The 27,330-nt window shown below is 37.4% G+C and overlaps 1 protein-coding gene across 1 annotated transcript in view; it reads left to right on the top strand.

Annotated features, from left to right (window-relative positions):
* Window positions 1-27,330, top strand: part of ALDH1A1 (aldehyde dehydrogenase 1 family member A1) — a 69,912-nt gene that overhangs the window by 4,873 nt on the left and 37,709 nt on the right. Inside the window, exons 2-3 of the mRNA XM_067569084.1 lie at window positions 9,405-9,529; window positions 17,327-17,435. Of these exons, the coding sequence (XP_067425185.1) occupies window positions 17,340-17,435 (96 nt within the window). The 5' untranslated portion in view covers window positions 9,405-9,529; window positions 17,327-17,339. The remainder of the gene's footprint in view (window positions 1-9,404; window positions 9,530-17,326; window positions 17,436-27,330) is intronic.

Below are 27,330 nucleotides of genomic sequence, written 5' to 3'. Positions count from 1 at the left end.
ATTGACTTTCATTTAAATGAATTATTTTTACGGAAAATGCACAACATACATACTACAATTCGATCTAATATAATGTTCATATAATATCCTTTTATATGTGTTATCACAAACTGATTTACAGAGGGAGCTAGTCATAAGATTAATATTGATAAATGCCCCATACACTTTGTTTTTCAAAGGCTCTTATATTGATTATCCTTCCATCCAAAATCTGTGGTCTCTGATTAAACACTTTAAATTGCATTAGGTGAACTGAAAATACATGATGCAATTCCCAAAACACTGAATGCTCTTGAACTATGAGTAATATATTCAGCTATAAATTTGCCTAGTTACAAAGCAGCATCTTAATAATTTGCCTTAATTTGGTATGAACTTGCATGACTTTACTGGTAGATGACAATACCGCTTAGTTTTACAGTTGTTCTTCCTCTTCATTGCAAATTACAGCACTTGTATGTTGTAATTTCCTCTCAGAGAACAGAGTAGTTTTCCTAAGTACGATCTTGAGTGGATAGTCAGGAACAGCAAGGAATTCCATTACTTATTGCATAGACATGATGGTATTCCATTAATACTATGCTGTATGACTAACAATCCTACTGAATTAGCAACAAATAGTATATAAGAGAAAAAGCATTCAGTGCAGAGAATTTTGATTTCTGTATATGATTAACGACCTCAGGCAGTCATATCTATGTAAAAGTATTATTATTATTATTGTTATTATTTGTACAGCACCATAGGTAGACAGAGCCTCTTACAAACATATAAATTGAGAGGTCTCTGCTCCTAAGACTTTACAGTATATATGAGATTTTTACAGTGACGAATAACAAATTATGGGAGTCGAAAAGTGGTGAACGATTATCAGAGTGACAGTGTAAGGTCTGATGTGCTTAGTGTCCTGGATCTATTTTCATAGTTTCACTTCTGATTGAAAATAAATGAATACACATATTTGATTTGGTGGATGGTGCCCAGAATGCAAGCCAAGTGAGATAGTAGCAAAAAAAGGTGCCAAAAGAAGTGAGTCCTGTTGAGACATTATAAAGTGCAGAATAAAGTAGTATGGGTAATGAGATCAGGAGATAATATTCCATTGACAATGGGGACTGCACAGGAACTGCAGAGCTACTTGTGTGGGAGCAGCAAATAGGGTGCATTCCAGTGTGCCAGGTTACATATCATAAGTCATAGTCAGGGAAGTGATAGGACACAAGATATAGCCAAGGGAAGATTTATTGAGGGCCTTAAAGGTCAGGGTAAGAAGTTTGAAGGTGATACAGAAAGTGATTGTGCGCCTATGCAGAGACCCAACAAAATTAGAACAAAATATTAGGAAAATAATTTCAGAAACATGTAAAATATGCTCGCAGTTGTCTTCTAGACTCTAAATGTTAACCCTTTCAGTGGTTTAACTGGCTTTGGAAATATTAGCATATTTTACTTTTGTTGGCACAACATGGATTTTATGGATATGTGTTCACTGAATGATATAAAGGTGATAAAAGGATTTGATCATGCTCTTATTGAAGTCAGTGGGCGAAGGATTAATCCTGTTGTTCATTAATTTTGAAACATACTTAAATATAATAATAGACAAATATTCAGAGCTACAAGTATGTCAGAATCCCATACTGCCTATTACAATCCATTTTAACATTTTTGTTTGTTTCTTTTTATAGTTTGGGACATATACAACCAATTTTCAGTCTAAAGTATATTTCAATCCTTATTTAGCATATCTTCTTTATCTCAAGCCCTTCTTTGTCTTTATTACCTGAGTAGTTTCAGTTTGCATGGAATTTGATAAACCTCCCCGCACATGCACACACCTTTTCCCTTTCTGTTTTGCTGGAAATTTGCAGGTCTGATTCAAACCAAAACTCAAAGAGAAACACAGCTGTGTCTGCAATGTCTAGCTTGGTTTTGAGATGAAGTCTTTCTCGGCACCAATGGAAAGGAAATTTTCATGCAAAACTCATTCCCATATTTGTATGAAACTTGGCATGTTATTGATTTATGAGCCTGTGAAAACCTAGGCTGAATTTCAGGTTGGTTATGAAAGGTCAAATTCTGCTCAGCTTCCTTTTGCAGAATTCCCACAGCAGTTAGTGGAAGTTTGTGAAGCTGGGCAATGCATGGAAGGTTCACACAGCTTTAATCTTTATTATCACTTTTTACCCTGGTGCATCACCTAGACTATATGCAACTTGTTTTCAGGGAAGCCTTCAACATTATAGGGAATCAAGAGAAAATATGTTTGGTGGAGAGTGCTATGTAACAATCTCTGACTCAATCTCTGACTTTTGCCTCTCTATTTGCTCTACAATCTGTTGATTCTGCAGGTAAATTATTTTTAGATTATTATCATCATCCGGGGTTATGACTTTGAGTAATAATGCAGGCAATGTATAATTCTTATATTTTTTATAAATGTAGTATATCCATGGTTATTTTATGTACAGTATAACATTGTCGCTCGCACCCCCAAACCATAAAGTCAGTAGTAGGAGATAATGGAGATTCAATAATACTCAGGAATTTAGGAAAAAAATCATAGGCACTGAAACCTTATGAACATACACCATTTTTCTTGGGATACATGAACAAAATATTAAATGAAACATTGAAGTTCCCAGTGTACAATCATCATATTCTCTCTCACATACAATGATGAAAAACAGGTACCTATTAAGGTCTCATGAACTACTTTGTTAGCTGATAAATTTAATAATCAAACAAAAATATATTTCTTCATTTCAAATTTTTTAAAGTACAGAAAGTTCTTCAAGGATTTGTTTTAAGGACCTGGGTTTGTTTCTCCTCTTAAGACATTTGGGCAGCCCCCCAACCAGATAATAAAAGGATGTAATTTACATTTTGATTATATAGATTCAATGTAATTTACATTTTGATTATATAGATTCAGTGCCTGAATCCATTGGTGACCAAAACTTGCTTGAGAAAAGTATCTTAGTCGATATTATGTACAATTTAAATAGAACTGAATGAAGTATACAGTGTGAGATTAAAAGGTACTCTCATATAACTATGTATTTTTGTAGAGAAAAAACAATTTTTTTAAAAGAAGGAATTATAAAAATAAAAGTAAAAAGGAGAAAATATTCATATTGCAGATAATCATCTGTCTTAACATTTGGAAAATGTCTGTAACCATGTTGGTTCTTGTGAATGAGTGCATTTGGTAGATAATGCATTGCCTTTTTTTAGACCAATACATATGTTAAAATATACACATTTCTAAGCCAACCATTGCCAACACCTAGAAAAGGGGCATTTTTATTGTCTTTGTCTGGCTGCCTCCCTAATAGTGAGATGAAACATATCTATGATATGAATGTGAAATCACAGTTGCATTCTGTAATGCTACTATTCTGAATCTGAAATAGTCTTGCAATTAAAAAAAAGAATTTAAAATAGGAAAGGGATTTATTTTGTGCTAACTAATTTTGGATGAGACAGTTCATAGCATTACTAAACAACATGCAGATAATTCAGACACATTGGAGTTTTCATTGTAAGCTAGGCTATCACTAGGATTTACTGTATACTGTAATTGGGTTTGCTTTATACCTTTGCTAACTAATAGCATTCCTCCAATAAAATAGCAGATTAATTCCTAGATTTTTAATTGATCTGGCTGATTTTTGCTTTAGGGTTGTTTTCCATTTTTGGGTATAAGTGAGTGTTATAAGAATGCCATTCCCTGATTGAGTTTTACAACTGGGTTTAAATGTGCATCCAATGTATGTTCATATTATTTGCTACAAAATATACTTGTTTTAAAAAGTTTTTATTTGATTAAATGACTCAGTTCTACTTCCACTGAAGATAACAGCAAAACTCTAATTGACTTAATGTGGAGCAGGAATAACACTTAAATTATGCTGTGTTTCCAAAAACCATAATAAAGTGTTCTGTTTTGTTCGTAACTTTTTGCTTATCAATGATGCAGGTGACTATGAACTTGCACATCAGTTGTTCAGCAAACAGTATACATGTGATCACAAAACAATAAATACATGAGAAATAGGTATTTCAGAGGATTGAGTAATGAAGTATTTGAATTTGAGGATTAAAGGTGTATTTCAGAACAATGAGATAATGTAAATTCTAATTACCTTAAAAATAAAGAGAACCTAACTCTCAAATTCTGGGTCTGGGAGCTATTCTTTGATCCATAATAAAGTTAGCAGTCAGTCATGAAATTTGCATCTAGATCTGGGTTTGGATTTGAAATCCTAAACCCAAAGTTTGAATTTGTTCAGATCCACAGTTTTGGTTCAGGCCCATCTTTAATGAACTGTCCTCTAGAAATTGCTCTGGTCTCAGTGAAATGCTCAGCAATGCTTTACAAAATGTAAATGGAATAATGTAGTCTTTTCTTTTCTTTTGTAAATCCTCATTATACAGCTAGGATAATATTTTGAGTTGCACAGCTAGTTAATCTGAAAATGTTGTCTGATGAAGCCCTACGGGCAATCATTTTTGATAACAAAGATTCTTATTATGTAGATTAAATTTTCCTGACCTTGCCCATTCAACTTCATATTTTACAAATTAGGGTCCTGATCCTGTAATTCCTCACTCATGCAAATAGTTCCTACTGAAATCAATGGAAATACTTGTGTGAATAATGGGAGTGAGGCAGGTCTCAAGAGCATCTAATACTAATCTCACACTGGTTTTACAGCAGGTTAACTTTATCCAGTTTAGCAGAATTACTCCTGAATTACTGCAGTCCAGGTGAGATCAGAATCATGCCCTACATGTTTACTACTGTACTGTGTGGCAAGAGAGTGTCGGATCTGAAAATGTGCATGGTTTTTAATGTACATTTCTAATGTGCAGATTCTGAGGTCCTGTAAATCAGTGTGAAAACAAATCTAATAAATGGCACTTCTGCTTACAATCATGATTAACATTCGCCTCTGTCAACACCATTAGTAATAATGAAAAAACTATAACAGGCTATGCTGGAAAATGCATTTGGGTACATAATAGAAAAATAAAAGAGAAGGTCAGAAGGAGAACAAATGTCTCACTATTACCTATCCCATATTATTAAAAACTTTTAACCATACTACTATTTAATAAATACTCCCTCAAACTCTCAAAAAAGGAGGAAAGCTTATTTTCACATACAAGACATTCATAATAAAGGACATAATCTTCCATTGCCAGACAGGCTTATAAAGTACACAAAGCAATTATGTAAAATCAATTGAGGCTTTGAAACAAACGTTCATGTAGGGAATGCTGAAAACTACTTGGCAGCAATTGTTACTAACAGCGCAGGTTAATGACTAACAACTTTGTGCCTGATCCTGGTCTCATGCAAACCAGTTTTACAGCTATATAACTCCACTGACTTCAGTTAAATCACTCCTGATTTACATCAATATGAGATCAAGTTAAGGCCTTTTATCTGCAACCCTGGCATAAACCCATCTGTTCATTCAGGCACAATTATTTGAGAAAACTTTGAACCATTTAGCTAATTACTATTCTGGCATTATTAGCAAGTTGGGAGAAGAACAAAATTGTATATCATATATTCTTTTAACAGTAAAAAAAAAGGAAAACATTTTGGGTTCCTTCTTCAAATAAAACTTCCTTATATTGTTCAACTGTCCTATAGACTTTAATAAGGATGAAATCAATAGTGTTCTATAGAAATTACTCTAAATATTTATTAGGTCAAATTCTGTTGCCGTGACTCCCCTGAAGTCAATGGAGTTACACAATCAGAGAATTTGGCTCAGAAAGTTTAATAGACAATATTGTCATTTTATTAATATTACATTATCCCCTATTTATTATCCCATAATTATTATTTATTATCCTGTAATTGTATCTTTTCTATAAGTTTCTTGAACCATCATCTTAGACATTTATAACAGTGACCCATTTATCTGTTAATTCAAGAGGATAATTAAAGAAAACTATAGAAATCTTTAACTTTTCTGTTAAAAAATGTAATCCCATTGACATCAAAGATAGTTTTGCTTGAGTAAATACCATAGATTTTTAAGTTAATTATAAATCTGCTGATTTCTTTTCATTTGTATGTGCTTAATCCTGCAAATGCTCGTATCAGTCATAATATTTCAGACCGTGAGAAATCCCCTTGAAATAAAGGGGTTACTTGGGATTATAGACTGTATACCTTGTGGTAAACATATGCGAGATCAGGCCCTAATTTTAGATTCATAGTTACACTCTTGATTGGGACATCGGTTAGGAATATCACTGCGTAATGAAAATGAGTTGTGATACAGAGAGCAAATTGGGCTTTCATTCTTTCTTTCTTTGTCTTTCTACAGACACAGATATTCAATCATTCATCATTCATATCTAATACCTATGTTTTCAATTGTTCCTAACTGTGAAAAATTTACCTTTTGTTTTTCCAGGCAAATTTGTTTCCAGGTTTTTCTTTTTTAAGTTTACGAAAAAATACATATGCCATTTTTGAGTGTAAAGGAAGTGAAAATATATATATTGCCCATTATAAAATAGTCTTGCAATCTTTTCTTTTTTTTTTTTTTTTTTTTTGAACCTCTGCAATGCTGAAGTATCCATGACTAGTCAAATAAAAGTTGGCAGAAAAAAAATAGCTTCTTACAGCAGGCTTCTTGGAGTCAAAGTTCAAAAAAAAAGCTAGCAATAGGACTTCAGGCAGAGTCTCTTTGTCCGAGGATGCATCTAGTTCCTGCGGCCCAGATTTGTAAAGGTATTGAGGCACTTCTGCACTCAGTGTTGCGACACCTAATGAACATAGGAGCCTAAATCTCAATTTAAAAGGAATTTAGACCTTTGGAGTCTAAATCCTATTGGAATTTAGACTCCTAAGTGCATAGATCCCTTTTGAAAATGAGATTTCAGCTCTTAAATCAGTTAGGCATTGCAATGCTGAGTGCAGCAGCACCTACATACCCTTAAAAAGCTGGATCTGGGTCCTTGTAAATTTCTCTCTTCTTACATTAATTATTACTGGCATTCTTATTGCTATCATTAAAAAATTATTTTGTGGCCCAATTGTGCTAGGCACAGGGAAGATATGGTCCCTGCCCCAAACACCATACAATCAAAAATTAGATGAAACAAAGGAGATAAGAAATATTAATTGTTAGGGTAATAGAAAGAGAGAGAAATGTAATGAGAACACATGGTTGCTTAGACTGGTACACATGCTTCTAATGAAGCAGTTTGCTCCAGCTGAGCTTTGCTAGATTTTACATAAATATGCCTGGATGCCCAGTCAATTTCTGTAATGAGCAAAGACTCTCTCTGCACTCAGGAAATGTTAATCCTCTCTCTTGGACCTGCTAACTGCTGACAGGTTTTGCATCCCCTGGGAAATATCCTGGCATTATTACAATCTAATCACAAATTATTATATCTACCACAGAAGTACAATAATTCCTAAATCTTAAACAGAAAACCAGTTTTGTGGGGCAGCCCCCGAAGGCCTGATCTTGATGGACCACACAATCATGAGGTATTTGGGGTCATGACTAACTGGGCAAAGATAGCTTCCTGATTGATTCTCATCAGCCACATGGGCTATTTGTAAGGTCACTCAGGCACGTGCAGCCCCTTTTCCTTTCTGTACTTGGGGCTGAAGATTAAGTCTACTGTCACTCATGTTCAGAACAAGTTACGTAGGAGCCTGGGAGCCCCCAGTCTCCAGGGTTTGGTCCCATTTTGTTCTTTCCTATACATTAGTGTTTGTTTCTAAGGATTTATTGTAATAATTGTAATGGCTAGTTATTACTGGATTTGTTGCATCTTTGTGTGTACTCCTTTCCAATGCAAATAGGATGTAGGAAGTGGAATGGGAGATTCACCTTCTAAACTGTGCACACAGTTGGGAGAACTGAAGTAATGTCATATCAACAGGGCAAAGCTTGTTGATCTATATGGATGATATGACATTCTTCTGCAGTGGTTCTGGTTTTGAACAAGAACAGGTAGTGGGGCAGAAGATGCAGTTGTTTTATGCAGGAAGTGTGTTAGGCTTGATGTGAAATTATTAGATTCTGGAGGGGGCTCAACAGGATTATATCTAAAAAAAATGGCTTCCACATCAGCAGCCTGTTGAGGAAGTTATCTGGGGATCAGTTAAATATAATAGTGTTATATAATATATAATATAAATATGATTTATATGAAATTCATATAATATAAATATAATAGTGTTATATAATAGTGTTATATAATGTCACCAACACTCCAAAAGTTTCAGCCTTGCCCTTTCCACCTATTCCATTTCCCCTACCCCTCATTGTGATGAGCACATATCAATACAAATTAAACTAACCATGACTAGTGTAAATTCTTTCGTATGAATAGAACAGAAATAGCCTATATTACAGTATTTGCTTAGACTTGTTATGGAGATATTGTTAAGAATTATTTCTTGTGAAACCACCTCATACACTGTTACATTTTGTGTAGTAAAGGTGGAATAAATAAAATGAGAGCAAACTGCAAACCTGGATACCTAAAGCTGGCCACCCACCCCCTCCCTACTTCCCTACTTATATTTAACCACTTAAATAAGTGTACAAATTTTCAGAAGTATGAAGCAACCAAAATTCCTATTGAAGAAGAAACTGCTCAGCACCTCTGCAAATCAGACCACTTTGGCCTGAATTCATCTATCTTAAAATGACTATTAATAGACCTTTTATGGTCACGTCAAATTCACTGTGAATATTTATTGGCTTGGGCATTGGTAAGGGAATAATTAATTTTTCATGTCCCTTCATCTCTTTGGCCTCTCTGCTCAGACTGATAATATTGGTGTAAATTAGTGCCGATGGTGATGGTTTTCTGAGGTGGATTCCTGTCCTCTGGGATCTGGATAAAGACCACTGACCCATTTTGCATAGGTCAATTATTAGATGTTCTAGATTTTCAATGAGACTGATGCTCCTAAATCCTTTTGGCATTTTAAAAATTCTCCCTCCAAATTAACATAACTTTCTGTCAGTACCAACATGGGATAGGTCTGAACCACTGAAAATCTCCCCTTATCTCCTGGCCATTCAAACTCTGAAGAAATGTCTCTGTTTATTGCAGTTTTGAACAAAATCAGATATAGCTCATTGGACATTATTCTGGCTTTTTGTTTTTGCATGGTAATATTTTGCATAATTTAGGTATGTGCTTCAACATATAGCACTCTTGTCTAACTTCAGCATACATGATATAGATCTATTAATAAAACTGGGGAGTTCTCTTAACTGATTCTGCTTAACTTGTGCATGAGGTGATAGGTTACAATGAGGTTGAAAGAAATTATAAAAGGGCTATTAACCTGCAACAACAACTTTCATATTATTTTTTTTCTTTATCCCACTTTTTAGGAGATATATAACAATTGTGAGGTTCAAGAGGAATTCATTCAGCTGGGCTATTACCTGGTCAACAACTGCCAAAAAAATGTGCAACTTGGAACATTCTCAGAACATCTGAATTGCAGCAGTTAAAGGTGGAAAGCACCTACTCTCCGTTTTCCTGCATAAAAATATGAACCTTGTATTGTCTTACATCTAAGGCACTCCAAGTGAAATATGGACCCATCTTATATGCTTTATGTAAATAATAATTTGGGGTGCACGTGTAAAGGGTGCTAGCTTGGCTTCTGCAATGAAAAGCTGTAACCAGTTTATGTTAAGAGCGAGACTATCTGGGCTTTTCCGAAAACCTATTGACACTTTTAAGGAGCATCTCCTTCTCTTCATAGAACTTCATCTTCTCTTTTAGGACATAGCTCTCCTTTATATTTGACATGGATTTGGATTTTAGATTTGGTTTTCTTCCTTATTTGGTGACGTTTATGCTATGTTGCATATGTAGGAACCAGAAAAAATCCTTCCAAAAAACCTGAACTTCCTTATGGAAAAACCACTCACATTAAATAATCAGTGAAGAAGCTTACCCCTCTCTTGTCCGTCCATCCTTATACAGTGGGGAAAATCCAGGGCACTTTGCATTTTTGTCACCAATGCCATAGTATTAATATACTGTTCAGGAACTTTAAAAAAAATGATTATGGATTATTGGCCTGATCCTATGCTCATTGAAACTCCCATTGATTTCTATGGCATGAAATCAAGCCCTTTGTGGTTAGTGAGAGGTGTCACTGTCCTTTTCAGTTTCATATATATTTCACCCTAGAGCATAACAAATTATTTATTTTATTTTGGACATAAAATAAGTTGCTTATAAATATAAAATAATTAAGTTCTTTTAAGAGTTAAGAAAAAAAAGCATACTTGGAGTTGTGACATACTTGGTTAAAGGCAATCTTCAATTCATGCCCCTTACAAACCGAGTAAGAAAAAGGCAGGGTGCAACTTGCAGCACATAAAGTACTTTAGCATCCAGAATCAGAGTTACTATGCGTTTTGATTGATGCCAGCAATGATCTTTTAAGGATCAGTGTATTGGAAATGTGCTGTTTCTGGAAACTAAGAACATTTAGTTCGGTCCGAATTACTTTTCTTCCATAAAGGAGAAGTGTGATATCCATATGATCAAATGGATATTGTCTTATATGGCATTTTCCTTTCTCTTCCTTCGATCTTCTTGTCCCTCTTATTTTGTTGTTGTTTTGGTTTGATTTGTTGCATAGTAGATCATTATCTCCATTCATATGGGCTTGAAATATGGTGTTATTTATTTGCAATTTGAGTTTAATGATGACATTGTGGTATTTGAATATCAGGACCAATAATGGAAGATTATGGCATTTCTGACCTCCCCACTTGCTTCTGACTCTCTTCGCTACCCTTATGATCATAAATACTGGGCAATGATCCAGCATTATAGTCATCCCTATAACTGACAAAACTTTATATAAGTCTTACACCCCTCTGAGGAAAAGTTTGAGAGAAGTATCAATAAAAATTGCTTTTTGAAGTAGTAGATTTGACAGACAAATTGAAACTACCACATTCAGAATTTAATAAGCAGTCCTGCCATCTTTGTAGATGGCAATCCAGACAGCTCTGGTGAACCACTGTTCTTTTATCATTTCAGACCAGTTGGGGGTAAATAGAATACTAAAAATCACAATGAGAATACATATCCATGTACATTTTAATATCATAGAGATGATTTGGTGTAAGCTGTGTACCAAAAGGGCCTGGTAGAGGGCATTAAACCCTCCACACCCTCCGCCCCCAGAAAAAAAAAAACCCAACTAAACACACATGCTAGTTGTCTAGGAAAATGTTTCTCATTTGTGTTTTTTTGTATTTTGTGAAACCTCCATTCCCATAATAGTGTGCTGTTCATAATTAGCATGTGAAGATCACATTATGAAAAGGAGAGGAAGAGCACCTGCTGACATGTAAGTGTTCCCTTTTCTGAGCTGGCAGCAGAGGTAGCGCTAGGCAACATATTTAGGTATTATGCGTTTATGCAGTTTCTCAGTATGCCCCAAAGAATGAGATGTTCCCACACCATATTTGGTGAGTGGGGACACATCCCCTTCCATCTAAGCAAATTTGTGATAATGGTGTAATGTAAATGTATGAAATAAGATATGTATTTTATATACTGTCCCTGTAATTAGGTATTTGGCCATCAGATCCACAATATGAATTTTATGGCCATGTCCTTTATGTTAACTTCCCCACTCAATTATGCCATCTTCTAAAGTATACTCATCTTCTGATGTACATTATCCACATTTGAGATTGTGGATCTTCATAAAAGATTATACTTTGCCTTCAATGCACCTTAAATAGAATTACCTGAACTGAAGTTCTGCACATGCTACTGTCATTTTCAAATGAATTTGTAATCTGATCACATTTTGATATCCACAATAAACTAAAACTGATTTTGGATGGATTGAGGGTTAGAACTTTACTTAATAATGAGTCATATGCTTTAAATGAATTTTGAAAGTCTTTCAAAATGTGATCCTTAAAATTTGTAAGTCTATAAGTTGGAAGATAAAATTTCATTGAATAATGACATCTACAGTAGTAGAACAAACTTGATTTAGTTATGGAAAGATGCAGTGCCAACTGTGAAAGACCTATTTGCAGCTGGTCCAATAGTTTGTCAAGAAGGAGGGAGATAGAAGCAAGAAGAGTTTGGCAGCTAGAAGTAGTTTTTTCTGAAATATTTTATCAAGGGGGTGAGGAGAAAGCTTGAATGGGATCAGGATGGACGTATTTGGGCTCGAGGGAAGTTTTAGCGCTTGAATGGATTGGGCTGGAAGCATCTGTTTCCCAATGGCGGTTTTGGGCCTGGTAGAGATTAAGACAAGAACAAACAACTTGAATGTGAGTGTATTCTTAAAAGCACAGAATTCATTTCTACTTCCATGGAATGTTTAGAATGGATATTTCTTTTTCCTCTTTTATGAAGTAATTGGAAGGCTAATAACTGAAGGGGAACTACTATGTAGATTACATAGCTTCCAAATTATATGCAATCTCTGAGGAGCACTGAAGGAAACCAACATAAAAAGACCAAGTAGAGCCCTTAATCTTAGTTGGTGACAGTTTTATTCCAGTCTAACCCACGGCACAGTAATTGCATCAGTAGAAAAATCACGGAGCACATTTACTAAAAAACTTGACATCAATCTCTGTGCTTCTTGTTATGCGATGAGATATATCAAGTGATTGATTTTATTGATGACACTGTGAGGCATAAGGGTGTTGGCCAAATGTGTTAAAAGGCAAGCAGCTCAATGCCAAGCCTGTGTTGCAATACATATGACTAAAGGCTGAATGCTTACAACCTTGGTGATATCTCCCAATGTCACTATACCTGAGGTATGCAACTAGTGCTGTGGAATGCCCAGTTGGTGGTTTTCTGTTTGTTTGCTTGGGTTTTTTTTGTTTTAAACTTTGTGCAGAAACCAATGAATGCATTACAATACAGTTGATGTTGTTTAGCTTCTTTCACATAAACAGCGTTCCAAAATACATTGCAAAGTTTTATAACACATTTGAAAAGTTAAAAAAAAAAGAAAAGATCATGCTACAAGGGAAAAGCAATCAACAGGATTAAGACAAGGAGAAAAGTTGTACTATCAGATAGCATTTGAAAAGAGATGGAGAATCTAGTTACAGGAAGTCTCTTGTAAGTTGAGGAACTGTAAACAAAAAGCTACTTACACGAGCAAGGGTGAGGTAACAGTGTATGATGAAGTAGAGAGGCATCTGGGCAATACTATAGTGATAATAAGAGGAAGATTTTCATACGTTGGAGGGATGGGTGAGATTACAGGAAGGCGCCAAAGATACAGACTGGGAGGGCATAGTGGATGTTTGAATCCAGAAGGGAGATAAAATTAGATTTGAGGATAAGACACTTGCTTCCATCATCAAAATATTTTGCAGAAAAAAGTTGTCATGAACTTTTAAGTTTACTTAACCACTCCTTGCAGGGAGAGTTGAACAGGGTCCAAGGTCAGGGGAAAGGAAGGAGTCAGTGACTGTTGTAGTAGAAGTAGATTAAGTCAATCTGACATTGAAAGAAGGAACCAGATTCCTTGCTCCTGGCCAGGGAACAGCGGGGGAGGTAAAATAAACTGAGTGGAAAAGAGAATGAATGGTATGGAAAAGAAAGCAAGGATTTCCAGAATCTTTGAAAATCTTCAAAGAGTAACTTTTCACCCTAGACAGAGTAACCCGTCCGTGCCTAGGGTAGCCACCTGAAAACACCATGGTCCAGGCAGACTGTAAAAGGAGAGCAGATTCTCCCAATACTGGTGAGTGACACTGAAGTCAGACTTCCCAACCAGCCACAAACAGCACTTCTGATTCCCCACACTGGTTATCAAGAAGCCAAAATAAAAAGATGCACAGCCCCCTTTACTGCATTTCAGTCTCTGGCTCCCAATCAGCCACTAGGTCCAGTAAAGAGATAAGTTATTTAAAACCCTATGCTCTTTACCAAAAAGGTTTGTCCTGACCCCAAAGGGTCAGCCACAGTACCAGATCAATATAAGTTTGAATCTTACCCAAAATACCACACTGCCAGCCAATCTTTTAGCAACTATAACTAAAGGTTTATTATAAAAAGAAACATACAAACTATAACATAAATGTTAAAGGATTAAAGCAATCAGACACATACAATTGATTTGAAAGTCCATATATATCAGGTTTCTAATAGGATTGTGGAGTTTGCAGGCTTGTATAATCCCTCTGGTATACATCCAGTACCTGGATGGGTCTCAGTCCTTTGTTTCACAGCTTAAGTTCAGTTCAGTTGTAGGTGAGTTGATCCAGAGATAGGCAGGTGGCTGAAGATGAAGATAAATGGAAGTTGTGTAGCTGCCTTTTATGTCCTTTTGCCTTTGCCATGCTGCTTGTGGAAATTTACAGGAATAAGATGGAGTCCAGGGTCACATGAGTAAGTCCTGGTGACTCATCAGGTATATCCTTGGCTTCTTCCCCGGGGCCCATTGTACCTGTGAGTGTCCTTAATGGGCCATTAAGCAGGCACTTGTGCTGCAGCCATCCTGCCTGGGGTGTCGCCCAGACGCAGCAGAATTTGAAATACAGATATATCAACCATATCCATAACTCCCATTACACATATAACACATGAACATAAACATTATCATCTTACTTAGCACATTATAGTCTTTCTAACAGTACCTGACATGGCATATCTCACATGAATCATTATGATTTTGACATACTGATGTTAAATAATATAATAAATGCTCCTTCCCCCCCCAATCCAGCCAGCGTGACAGACAGTATCTCTAAAGACTACCTGATGAGATTCTGCACTCTCGTTACACATAGGGAGGTGGGAAATGTGCCATTGTTTTCAGGGTATCTTATCTTAACTCAAAAATTTCAAGAATACTGTGATTCATGAAAATGAGAATGTGATTCAGGAAAATGTCTTTTGGGAAAGGCACATTTTCTTCATAAAAACCAGGTGAGGCCATTGATTATTATGTTGCAGACCTGAGTGATAAAGCTAAATCATTTGAATTTGATGACTTAACAGATTGGCTAACTAGAGACTGAATTATTTTCAGGAAAACTGATAACCAAATCACAGACAAGTTATTGGAAAGAATGGACTTGACTTTGGAAACGAGTTATTTGTGATGTTGTTAAAAACTGTGCTTCTCAAGTAAGAGTGGTGGTGAAAACTGCTTCCCAAATGAAACTGGTAGCAAGCAGTGAAAGGCCTGAAGTGTCTCTAATCCAAGTGCATATTAAGACATGAAGACACAGTATAAAGCGAAACAGATGGGATATACCAGGACTTCGAGGCAAACTAGTGTACAGTGCTTCCTAATGACTAATCTTTCCCTTGTAGATTTTGAATGGGGAGGGTTCATTTCCTCCAGGGAGCTGGAGAGGCCAGAGCTGCCATGCAGCCAGGGAGCACCCAGGCTGGTGGTGTGAGAAATCATAATGCTGCAGCAGTGAGCTGTGAAGCACTTTGTTCTGGGTATGGGTATGTGGTTAGTTTGTATTTGCTGATGATGCCTCATTTTAGCTCCACACCTGCAGACGTCATTGACTTAACAGAAGTGTGAAGTAAACCAGCAATAGACTTATTCACATACAAACACAAGAGCCCATTCTTTGCCAGGAGAAATAACCAAGGAGAAGCAACCATAGACTACCTCTGCCCTGGCAACATCAAATGAACAGAGAACATTGTCTCCCTCTACGCAAAGAGATTTTGTAAAAAGCAGGTGCTTTAATAATCCCTCCTCTGGATTTAGTTTTGAATGCCCCCACTAGCCACCTATTCAAATTAACTGAGAAGTGTTCCTCTACTTCCACACCCAGTTCTGCCTTCTCACCACGATAAGTCATTCTGAGGATAGAACTGACTTTCAGTTGAAAAATTTATTTGGTCTTTCATAAAGCCCAGGAGATCCTGTTACCTTCTTGTATCCAACGCCAAAGCTCCACAAGAGAGAAATTGTGCTACACATTAGAAGTCGGGAGCAGAGACGACCCGTGCTGGCTGATAGTGTGGGGGCAGGGTGAGAGCAGCCGGCTTCAGCAGTGTTACTGTCCATGCTCAGTAAAAGTCAAGCAATAAATCTGGGGGGGCACATGACCCCACATGCCCTCCCCACACACACTCATCACCTCTGGTCAGGAGGGCTGCTAAGCTATATACAGAAAGAACCAAATGAATCAGTAAATCAGCTGTATGTCCTCTATCATCCATCAGTGAGAGGCAATACAGCCTCTACCTTGTCCACCGCCAGACAGCTCAGATCAGGCCTGTTCCATTGACTTCAGCATGCTTTGGATCAGGCCCAGGAGGCATTTCAGAAGCTTAGAAAATGAACAAAATAGCATATCCATGAAAACTCAATGCTCATTCTTCATGAGTGATGGCAACCTCCTGGGCACCAAAGTTTCATGCTTTATATGAAGAGATGTGCAGAGTAAACACCTTTTGCACCACTCTAAGTAATAGAAACTAGACTTACACAAGCCTTAGCGGGCACCTCCTTCAGCAGAAGGTCAGTGGATGCAATAGTACTTCAATAGTCCACTTTTCATAATGAATTACACATAGTGATATTAATAAATTTAGATACTCTTTCAGATGGGCACTGCTGAAAAAATGCTACTCACAATCTGTGGAGCTGCCTGGGGAAAAATGTATAAAATTTTTTGGTTTTACCTGCAAATGTTCTTTCTTGGATCAGGTAGATCCACAGTTTTGTCCCTCCCTTAAATTTCTTGGTAAGGGTATGGAGGACCTCATATCAATACATTAGCCCTTATTCCACATGTCGTGCAACAATAAGGGTTATCGATAGGAATTATGATTTGCTCCAAGTGTATTTAAATCACAGTTGAGTACTTTACAGCTGTGGAAGTTAGTCTGTCTGGCCATCTAGTGGGAAAGCCTGCACCCAGAACTAACAAATTTATCTCTACCTCCAAAGCTGTGAGTGCAACTGAAAAGCCCATGTAGACTTTCTGGCCCTGCCTGATCTAAGAAAGAAATTTTGCAGGTAAGAATATGAAATGTTCTCATATCTGCAAACTTTCATAATGTCTTTCAATACAGTTTTAGTTCTGAAGAATTTGCTTCATACCGATTTCAGCCTAAGTGAAAACACTGCTGCCCTAGATGTTACAAATAAGTAGTGTCATTTTCTTTTTGCAGTGAAATCTTTCATCCAATCATATTCTTGTATGCAAATATACCATAGCCAGTTCAGACAAAGTAGTACAAATAAAGCTAAGTGCTCAGACAGGACAAAATCACTGAGCTTTGCTGATTTCTCATTTCACCTGTGTTTCAGGAACAAACTAAACATGTCAACTGAAAACACGAAAAAACAAATCCCAGAAAGCAATTCTGCTCCAGCTCTGCCTGCACCACTCAGTGATCTGAAAATTAAGTATACTAAGGTTAGTAGTATTATGCATTTTTGGTAACTTGATTCATTCATATAAGACAATATAATGTACTCAGTTAGTTTTGTTCAAACCATTGAAATAACACTAACTCAATTATTGCATGCAGTGTTGTTGTAACCCTGTCGGTCCCAGGATATTAGAGACAAGGTGGGTGAAATAATATCTTTTTTAAAGAAAAGCTGTGTGTAAGCTCAAAAGCTTGTCTCTCTCACCAACAGAAGTTGGTCCCATAAAAGAAACTACTTCACCCACCTTGTCTCACTAATTCAATTATGTATTTACAAATGTTTGCCTAGCTTTAATTCTTACATTGTGATTTCTGCTAATGTTCTCTGTTCTCTTCTATCCTGAGAAATTGGTCGAAGGAGTTAGTAAGTTTTATAATGCTATTTTTGGTGTGCTGTTCAGAGAGTCTATTTTTTCAGAAGCTAAGATCCTGCGGTCATGAGTATCCTGGAAAGTGTAAATGACCCAGAGAAGGAAACATTTACATCATTTCAATGAAAAATAAGAAAATAAAAGATAAATGTAGAACATATTACAATTAGTCTAATTTTTAAATAAACTAGGATATTTACAAAAAGATTTTAAGAATTGTGCCAATGATGTTGGTCTGAAGGAAGGGTTTAAAAAAAAAAAAAAACTAAAGCAAAGGTCTTCCTGCTCTTGACATATTTTCCTACAGATAATAAACCTTCTCGTCTTGCTGAGCAAGAAACTATCAATAAAACAGCTAAAGTCCACCATTGCTAATTAGTCAATATTACCAGAATCATTGTACAATAGCAAATTCTTTCCATGCTTATTTAGAAACACACAGATAAGGTAAGCACGAAGTGGATCCTCTGGGCTAACCCTAAAAAGAAACTCGTGTTCCTGGCTTAAAAAGAAACATTATTTGTTTCACATCACAGTACATAGATAGCTGCAAGAGTCTTTGAACTTTGAGCAAACAGCAAAGTCATTGGTACTTTCTGCAATCTCATGCTTTCAGGTAGAGTGTTTGGTAAAGCAAAGGGAAATACAGCAATAAATGGAAGCTGAAAAACTTCTGTCACAGTTACAGCTTTTGCTGGCCCTGGCTACTCAGTTGCTGGACACAAAGCAAAATGCCCAGAGAATGTTAATGCTGTACAGAAAAGTTCACAAGTAAACTGGTCAAGAAGGTGTTCTTGTTGCAACTCCTTGAGCTAAACATCAATTTTTCCAAAATATAAATCTGCATGGAAATGAATTTTAACTTTCCACTAAAGTCAAAACTTGCCTCCTTTTCAAACATTAGTGTATAATCTGGAGAGCTCAGCACCCCTCAGGATCAGCCCTTTTGGGTCTAATTCTGCACCTTTTTTTCAGGGAAAATCCAAATTGATTTCAGTCTCTATTTTTCATGGATAAAGAGTGCAGGATTGGGACCTCATTTTATAAATATTCAACAAACTGTTAAAACTGTGCAAGTGCAGTAAAGTTCTGCTGTGTGATAACTCACTTGCGCTATTCCTGGCTCAAACTATAAATGGTTTAATCTAAGAAAGATATTCTAGGAACTGCAATGATGCGTTTTCAACTTCTGAATTACCCTACAGACCAAAAACAATGAGAACAAGGTGATGCCCCAAATACTCTACTGTCATTGAAGATCTGAAAAGCATAAATTGGAATATTCCTCTCCACTGCTTTCTTTCCACAATGTTTAGCCAGCATAAACTCATTTAGAAAAGATTTCTTTAATAGGACAAATTCTGTAAGTAACCACAGAATAGTCATTACAGCAGATGTTTTTACATTACCATCTAAAAAGGGCCTTATCAGGAATATATTTCTTGAGTGTAATGTCTTTTTTTGCTGAAATAACCAATGCTTCATCAGAGATTTTGCCTTGATGATAGTGTTTCCCTGTATGTGAAAGTGTTACAGCTTTCAACTAATTCAGAGCTTCATATGCATTAGCACACACTCAGGGATTGAAAAAAGGGTCAAATCCAGCATATAAATAGATCATTGAATATGTAAATAATTATGGTTCCAATCATGATCCACAGCTTACATGTGGATCCATGAGGGTGAGAGAGAGAGAGGGAACCACATTGACTCCTGCCCTTCATATCACTTTCTCCCTTTTCCAAGATCCCACCAAGGACTGTCTGTGGACCAGGAGACCACATATAATAGGATGGTGGGCTGGGATGAGGGGAACAGGATAAGGGGATGGGGGCACTCACGATGTTACAAATGCACCATCCTAATACCACACTTCCAACTCGTGACTATTCCTCTGACCAATTAATATTGCCTAAGGCTGTGCTGACTTTCATAGACTTTCCATTCTGTATAGTCCCCACACCTTTTATGGGGCTTCCAGGAGAAGCAGCTGGAGGCGAAGCCCTGGTAGTGTGGCATCATTGCAGTTAAGCGTCAGGGATCCTCAGAAGGGCCTGGGGCCCCCAGAACCAGTGCAGCAGTACAAGCTCTTCAATCTTCACTCACCTAGGAAGCAATGTGGCACTAAATAATGAGATCCATTTAATCCAGAAATATTTCTAAGACTGTAAGTATCCCTAGCTCATAGCCTAGCTTTCTCTTAAAGCTTGACCTGAGCATTCCAAAGAGACACTTGTCACACTCAAGAGCCAATTTGGATGGATTCATTTTTAAATTGTTAAAGATAGTTTGGATCCTGAACTGGGGCATAATCCTGAATTTCTTCTATTCCCAAATCTCTTTAAGAGACATGCCAATGAAATCAATGAGTGTTTCAGGTACATGAGAAATGTAAGATTGGTTCACATGTACTGGTAAATATTTTACTTAGTTACACCAAAGAACGAGACAACAATTGTTTAATAAATTATTTCTGTTGTGATGCTTCTGAAAATAGCAGATCCTATGGTGCTCCTACAACCAGGCATTAAAGCACAATTAGTTACTTACCAGGCAGTTAAAATACATGAGGGAGTGGGGAGAAATGTTTTCTCAAACCACTGCTGCTCTTCGCAGTGCCTGAGAGAAGACCATGTTGCATGGAAAGTTAAATCACTTACTGTAAATATAGGAAAAGTGAAACATGTATATAAAATATATTTTAATCATTACAGCTAGAAGCCAAAAAGAGGAAATAATAAAATGGTTTCAAATACAAAAAACAAATTGGTCAAGCAGAACTGACATCTTGACATAGGAAATGTATTTCAGCACTGGAGAAGGAACTGAGACGTTCAAAGCTAAATTCTTATCTGCAAAAACACTAGTTGATAAAAGAAAGGTTTAACTGCTGTTGAATTAATCAATTAAAAATAGAATTTACATCTTCTGTGATTTCACGTTCATTGCAGTAGTGAAATGTATTCCCGGGGTCTTAATCTTCTGCCTGGCTGGAAGATCAGTTTGGAGAAGTATCAGCAAAAAGTATAAACTATCCAGTTAGGGCTTTGTATTTACTCACAGTGAGTAACACCTTACTTCAAGAGCAGTCCCATGGATGTTTAAGGCACTACTTGCAGAGTAAGGTGCTACTCAAAGGGTTAGATCCACATGATCCAGTAAGCATTCTCACACAAAACAGCCAATGAGCAGCGGGAGGAAGAGTCTTCTGTCATAGTCTTTAGTGTGTGACTAGAGCACTGACCTGGCATGTGGGAGTCTAGGGATCAATACCCCCCCCGCCTGATGTGGAGCAGGGATTTGAACTTTTGTTTCCCACCTCTCAAGTGTGAGTCCTGACTAGCTGATTGTGAGCTATTCTAGTGTGCAAGTCTCTCCTACTGAAACTGTTCCAGTGTGTATGAATAATTAAATGTGCATTGGGCCAGCAAGAGGTGGTACTGACTCTATGGCCCCGTGGTTGGAGTACTCCCCTGATCGGTGAGAGAACCTGCATTCAAATCCTTTCTCCAGCCCAAGCAGAGGAGAGAATTGAACCAAGGTTTCCAACGTGCTGGGTGAGGGCTCTAATCACATGGCTAAAATGTATCAGGGAGGCCTTTTTCCTCAGCTGCTTGCCTCCCTGGAAATTCTCGCAAATACATGGCTTAGACACCTAACTCCAGCAGAGGGTTCATGGCTGAGAATCCCACGCAGAGATAGGTGCCACCCTCCAGGCAGCATTTAGGTCTCTAACTCGCTGAGAGGGGCAGGACTTATGTTATACCCAGCTCCTCGGCAGATCTGATTGATTAGCTTAGGTGGCTGCCAGTGCAGCATGCTGGCTTTTGTAGGTCCCAGTCTTAGGTGCCTAACCCTCCCCATGCATTGTATAAGGCCTAGGTGCCCAACTTGGGGCTGTGGGTCAAGATGCCTAAAAGTTAGGCACTGCAATGCTCAGTGTTGCAATATTTAATCACTTTGTGGATCTAGCCCAAAGGAAATGGGGCAGAATCAGGCCCTGTAGTTTTCCTTTAATAGTATTTCAGGTTTAATTGACTGTTTTTTGATGGCCCATAGGGCTCTTTAGGTTTAGCAGAATTGGCGGGCTTTTTCCATTCCTATCAAACACCCATAGAAGTACAGGACTATAAACTTGGAGCAATTATCACAGTTGGTAAGAATGTACAAGAGTGGATAACAGCTATTTTTCAATATCGTGTTTCGCATTTTTGATTAATGTTAGTGTAATGGGGCACTGGCCTTTGGGGTGAATGAGCACAACCTAGTGCTCCTGTTACAGATCTGGAGCCTCTTAAGAACAGGTGTTCTGGGAAATGTAGTTTCCCAGGTGGGATGGCGAATCTGGAGGGCACATGACAAGGCACCAGTTGATCACCTTTGGAACTATATAAGGGGTAGCCTGAGCAGTTAGCTCACTGAGAGGGAATATGAAGGCTCTTACAGAGAAAGTCTCCCCACAGCAGGAATGGTAGGATACCTAGAAAAGGTTATTTGTAGGGAAGAGTGGGTTCTTTCCCCTCCCCACTTACTGAGACCTGGTGGCCGGGTTTAGGTGTTTTAAGTTGCTTTGCTGTTGTTTTGAGTCTTTTTATGATAATAAAAGACAGACCTGAGGGAAAAAAACCTTGGATTGAATTAGAATTTGTTTGTTTGGTTTTTTGTTTGTTTATCTGGGTTATTTTTACCTTCCTGGCTGGCATATCTGCCCATTATCTTACAGTGGGCAACAGTTATATCTAGTTAGATGGAAATCTTTCTTGCTAAAGGATGAACATAGGGATAAATCCAATTTGTAGAGGCCAGCTCAAGTGACATGGGTGCACACTGAGGACTGCTGCAGAGCTGGGGATGAGGAATTTCCTTCTCCGAGGCCACAGTGTAGCTTAGGAACCACTCCACAATTGCTATTGAAGCCTTGGGAGCCTTTGCTCAATAGTCCACTGCCAGCTGGGGACCGTTTGCTAGAGGATGCACACAGCAGGCAATCCTGCCTTGTGCCACGCCTAAAGAGACATTTTTGTCACCCACATAAAGAGGACCTGTGAAACTGTGACTCACGGCATATAGTAGATGCACGCTCTGTACAATCCTGTGAAATCTTCTTCTCTCTTTCTACAGAGCTGCAGTAGGTTCCACTTCACACCAAGCCCTCTGTGGGTCAAATGCTGTCTATGTGTGATAAATAACAATTGTAAAAAGTGGCACTCTTTGTCTTAAGTGTGCCATATAGACACTAATGAACTTGTGGGATGGAGAAGTATTACTCATATATTCTAGGTGATGAAAATGAGCCATTGAAAGGGTAAAGGGGCCCAAGATCATAGAAGAAGTCATAATCAAAGCCAGGATCAGATCTCAGGAGTTCCTGGCTCCCTGTCCTATGCTCAGACCATGAAAGTATGCAAATAAAATCCCAAGACAAGGACATTAAGGCCTCAATCTTGCAGATATCTAAATCTCATAAGGCTGAAGCTAAACTCTTTGTAGAACTGCCAATTTTTCACACTTCTGATTATCTGGAATGAATTGCTGGAGCACAAGCAGTTTGGAGAATCAGGATTTTACTATACTTTTATCACTGATGATGAATGCAAGATTTTGTTTGCAGCAGCCATATAGCTACTGTCTGGGTCTGTATTTTTCAATACAAAGCTTCTGTACGGTAGAACAGCAAATGTTGATTTCTAGTTCTAGTGTAAAGGACAGGAGTGTGAAGATCACAGGCTCTTCATATGGTTATGAGGAGAATTGCCATCTTACCCAAAGATCTCAGTGAAAACAATAGCTATACGATGCACATCATAACATTTCTAAGTAAAAAGTAACTTGCAGCAAAGATTTGACTTGTCAAAAACTCTTAAACTCAGTGAGCCATATCCAATCCTTACGGATGAACACCCAGGCAGCCTGTGCAACAGTGGATGCACATCTGGCAAAAGAAACACCTTACTTTGGAAGACCTGGATGAGTGTACTGCAATTCAAGCAAGCCAGAGGCTGTCCCTCGTGGCAGCATATGCTCAAAATGGCTCTTGCTTTAGCTGTTCCTGTTTTCAGTAAAGCACAACCCATATGTCCATTCTTGAGTTCCTGAGTAAAAATAGCTCCCAGTGTTGCAACATACATAACACTGCGTAGATGTTGGATTTAGGCTTCTTGCACCGTTTTCTTCAGTTCATACCTGCATAAGCAAAGTCATAATGTATCCAAAAGGCTTGGATAATGTTTGGATAATGCAATTTACAGCGCTCTCATACATTGTACAGGTTTGTACATAATGAAAGGTTAGGATTAGGAGGAAATGCCATTAGGAACAATAATAAGTAAGGGGATCTAAAAGAATACCATTGTGTCAGTATTCTAAATGCAGTACTTAAACCAATATTTGCAAAACTTCCAAAAATGGTATGTTTCACTATTACTCCTTTCACTGACAGATATGAATTTGGAATAGTGTAGCATCAGACAGCACTGTTATGTTAATATTTACCTTTTCCTTTGTCTCTTTTCTTGGCAACATAGCCAGTAACTACATAGGATTTTTTTTTCTTATTAACCATTTGACTGCTGTTCATCTGTGCGCCCTTGCAACATCCACAATTTCGTATAGACTCCTTATGACCAATCATGACCCATCTGTGAAATTGCTGTACCTTATTATCTTTACAACTTTTGACAAGCTGCAGACTCAAGCACTGTGGGAGGAAGATATCAATGTGGCTGTGCATATATCTCTTTGAATGCCTATAAGAATAAATTAAAATGTGTACAAAAAATATAACTGTAGGATCCCAGTTTAGGACATTTTTTTGTGCACTTGAGGTTTCCTTACCAAAATATCCACCAATGCTATTTTTATGGTCACAGAGTGAGTTTAAATAATATATCTAGTTTTTAAATAAATAAATAAATCTCCATGCTCCTGAATGAATTTAAACTCTTTGTTTATATATGAGGCAGTGATATCCATATGCTAAATTGCAAGACCATGTGATAAATGCATTTATCCTGCTATTACAACTGTGTTACCTGCATTCTGCCCAGTGGTAAATTAAACGCCATTTGTTTTAAATTGCTTGCCCCAAAATGTTTCTTTCTTTTCCAGTTAAATGTAGAAATTCCTGCCAGGCTGAGCTACAGAACAGGGTCATATTCAAAATGGGAATAAACCTATTTCCCATGCTCATTCTGCTATAGCTATGCCCTTCTGCACCCTCTGCATTTGGCTCTGTGGTGGTAATATGAGGGACTGACAGAGGAGCTCTGTGCCAGAAGGTGATGGTTTTAGCTATGATCATAGAAATATGAACACTAAAAAATCTTTACTGTTAATGACAGTGGTAGAGTTAGAGCTTGTTACAAAATATAATGCAGAAGGTGAGGGATCTGGATCTACAGATAATGGCGAAGTCTTGATAGGGGATGGTACTTAGTTTTACTATTGGTCTCCTTATCTAATAATGCCCACAATAAAGAATAACTACAGTAACAGCTAGTAGCAGTGGGGCCACTTATGTTTTTACCCACTATACATTATATGAGGTATTTCTTACTGATACTTTTGCTACTTCCTTTTCTAGACCAAACTATATGCTGCTTGTGTGGCATTTCACCAAAAAGTGTTGACTTTCTGTGAAGGAAAAATTAACGCTTATATGTTCAGTGGTGGTTCAGAGATGGTGAGGAAGTCTTTAGTAGAGCATAGATCTAGTCCTTTTAGTAAACAAAACCTTGTTCTAGTTAACCTTTATATAGAAACCAATACCTTGAATTTCATCAGGCTGTCGAGTTACTTGCTTCCCACTGGGCCTTTTAAAAATTCAATATCAATGTTAAGATTTTACAGGCAGTCAACAGTTAGAACATAACAGATCTGACAGATTTGGGGTGAGGCATTTTTCCTGTTTCACTATCTCATCAACTGCTGGGCCAGTCTAATTCTGCACCACCCTCAAAAAGAAGCTATGTCTTAAAGTCACATCACAATATTTGATGCAGAACTATTATAATCAGTTTACTGTGCTATAATGTCCACCATAAAGAAAAAATACTTACCCTAATTTACCATGATGATACGTGAGATGTCAATTTTTCCTTGTATTTACAAAAGAAAATAGCTGCAGAACCTCCAATACCACTAGGTCGTAATTGTAAGTGAATGTTGACTTTTTGATAGCAACTGCTGTGTTTTCTTTCACAGCATTTTATAGGGAAACATTGTTTTTCCTGACTTTACCAGCACTCATACTAACATTCGAGCAGGATTTGCAAGTAACAAAACACCAAGGAGAGAGACAGAATTTCCCAGGTCTGAAATCCTCATTTTGTGTAGTTTTAGAAAATACATAGTCAGCTTATGGATGATCAGTGTGGCTTAATACCAAGGAGAAGGAAAGTACCATATGGAACCGACTGCAAAATTCAGAGTAAAAAAGCAGATAAGATTGGGTGGCAATTTTATTCCTGTCAATCCTGAAACTTCCATGCTTGTCTTTGAAGAAAGTGCTCACATTTGATTCTGTTGCCATCCAGACCTTCTAGGAATTCAGATATTTACTTCCTGAGGGGAATTTTTCCAGAGTAAGAATAATTAATTAAGTAATTACATAATCAAATGTTTTCCTATGTGAGTGACTTGATTTGCACTTTTAATGGTACTGTCCCAGATATGGGAGGTTGAAATGTGCATTCTATCTAGTTTTGTTAAAATGTGCTTATGTGCCAAGATATCTCAATGTTCCTATCTGTGTGAGAGGTTGATTGTTCCAGCTATAAAAAGGATATCTGGCATGTTCTGCTTTTTCTGCCTGTATAAAGGTTAAAACTGCATATGTAATGCAGTTCCTGGCAAATATGAAATAATCTTCAGATGATGATCTCAGTAGTTTTAATGCTGCTGCATAAACCAGTATGATTACCTTTGGATTAAACTGGCCATAGTACATTTCTTGTTGTTCATTATATTTGTTAATTGCCAACAACATGCTCCATACTGTATGAAGAGCTTAACATTGAAAAGACAGAAACCAATAAGATAGGATTCCCAGACGGGAGAATAACTTACTTATTTGGTTTGTTTGTTTTTAAATGCTACTAAGCCATTTTCAGTACATGCTGTGCAAGAAGCTAGTCATTAGAAATCATTGAAATGAGAACAAGATTTGGGTACTTAGAATGAGGAGTACATTCTAGGCAAAGGCAAAAGCATGGAATAAGGCACAGAGATATGTTTGAGAGAAGGAGATAAATGGAACATAAAGGCTGGTGTCATTTTTAGAGGGAAAATGGTGAGAAAGCCACGATAAAAGATTTAATCAGAGATGTAGGGAGGAGTGAAGCTGTGTAAGGCCTTGGATGTGAGGACAAGAAATGCAAATCTGATGTAGTGGGTGCCAGGGATCCAGTGAAGATGCTAAAAGTGGATGGCGACATAGTCACAAAAAACTACTGTATATCAGAAAACCTTTTTTTTTTCCCCCCAGTTTCCTGTGATTGGAAATCCCCTT

This window comes from Emydura macquarii, unplaced genomic scaffold, assembly GCF_026122565.2.
Source record: "Emydura macquarii macquarii isolate MOO-44397 ecotype Brisbane River unplaced genomic scaffold, CSIRO-AGI_Emac_v2 contig_2897, whole genome shotgun sequence".
Classification (NCBI taxonomy): Eukaryota; Metazoa; Chordata; order Testudines; family Chelidae; genus Emydura; species Emydura macquarii.
The sequence above is the reverse complement of the archived record's forward strand: the minus strand, read 5'-3'. Positions and strand labels throughout refer to the sequence as shown.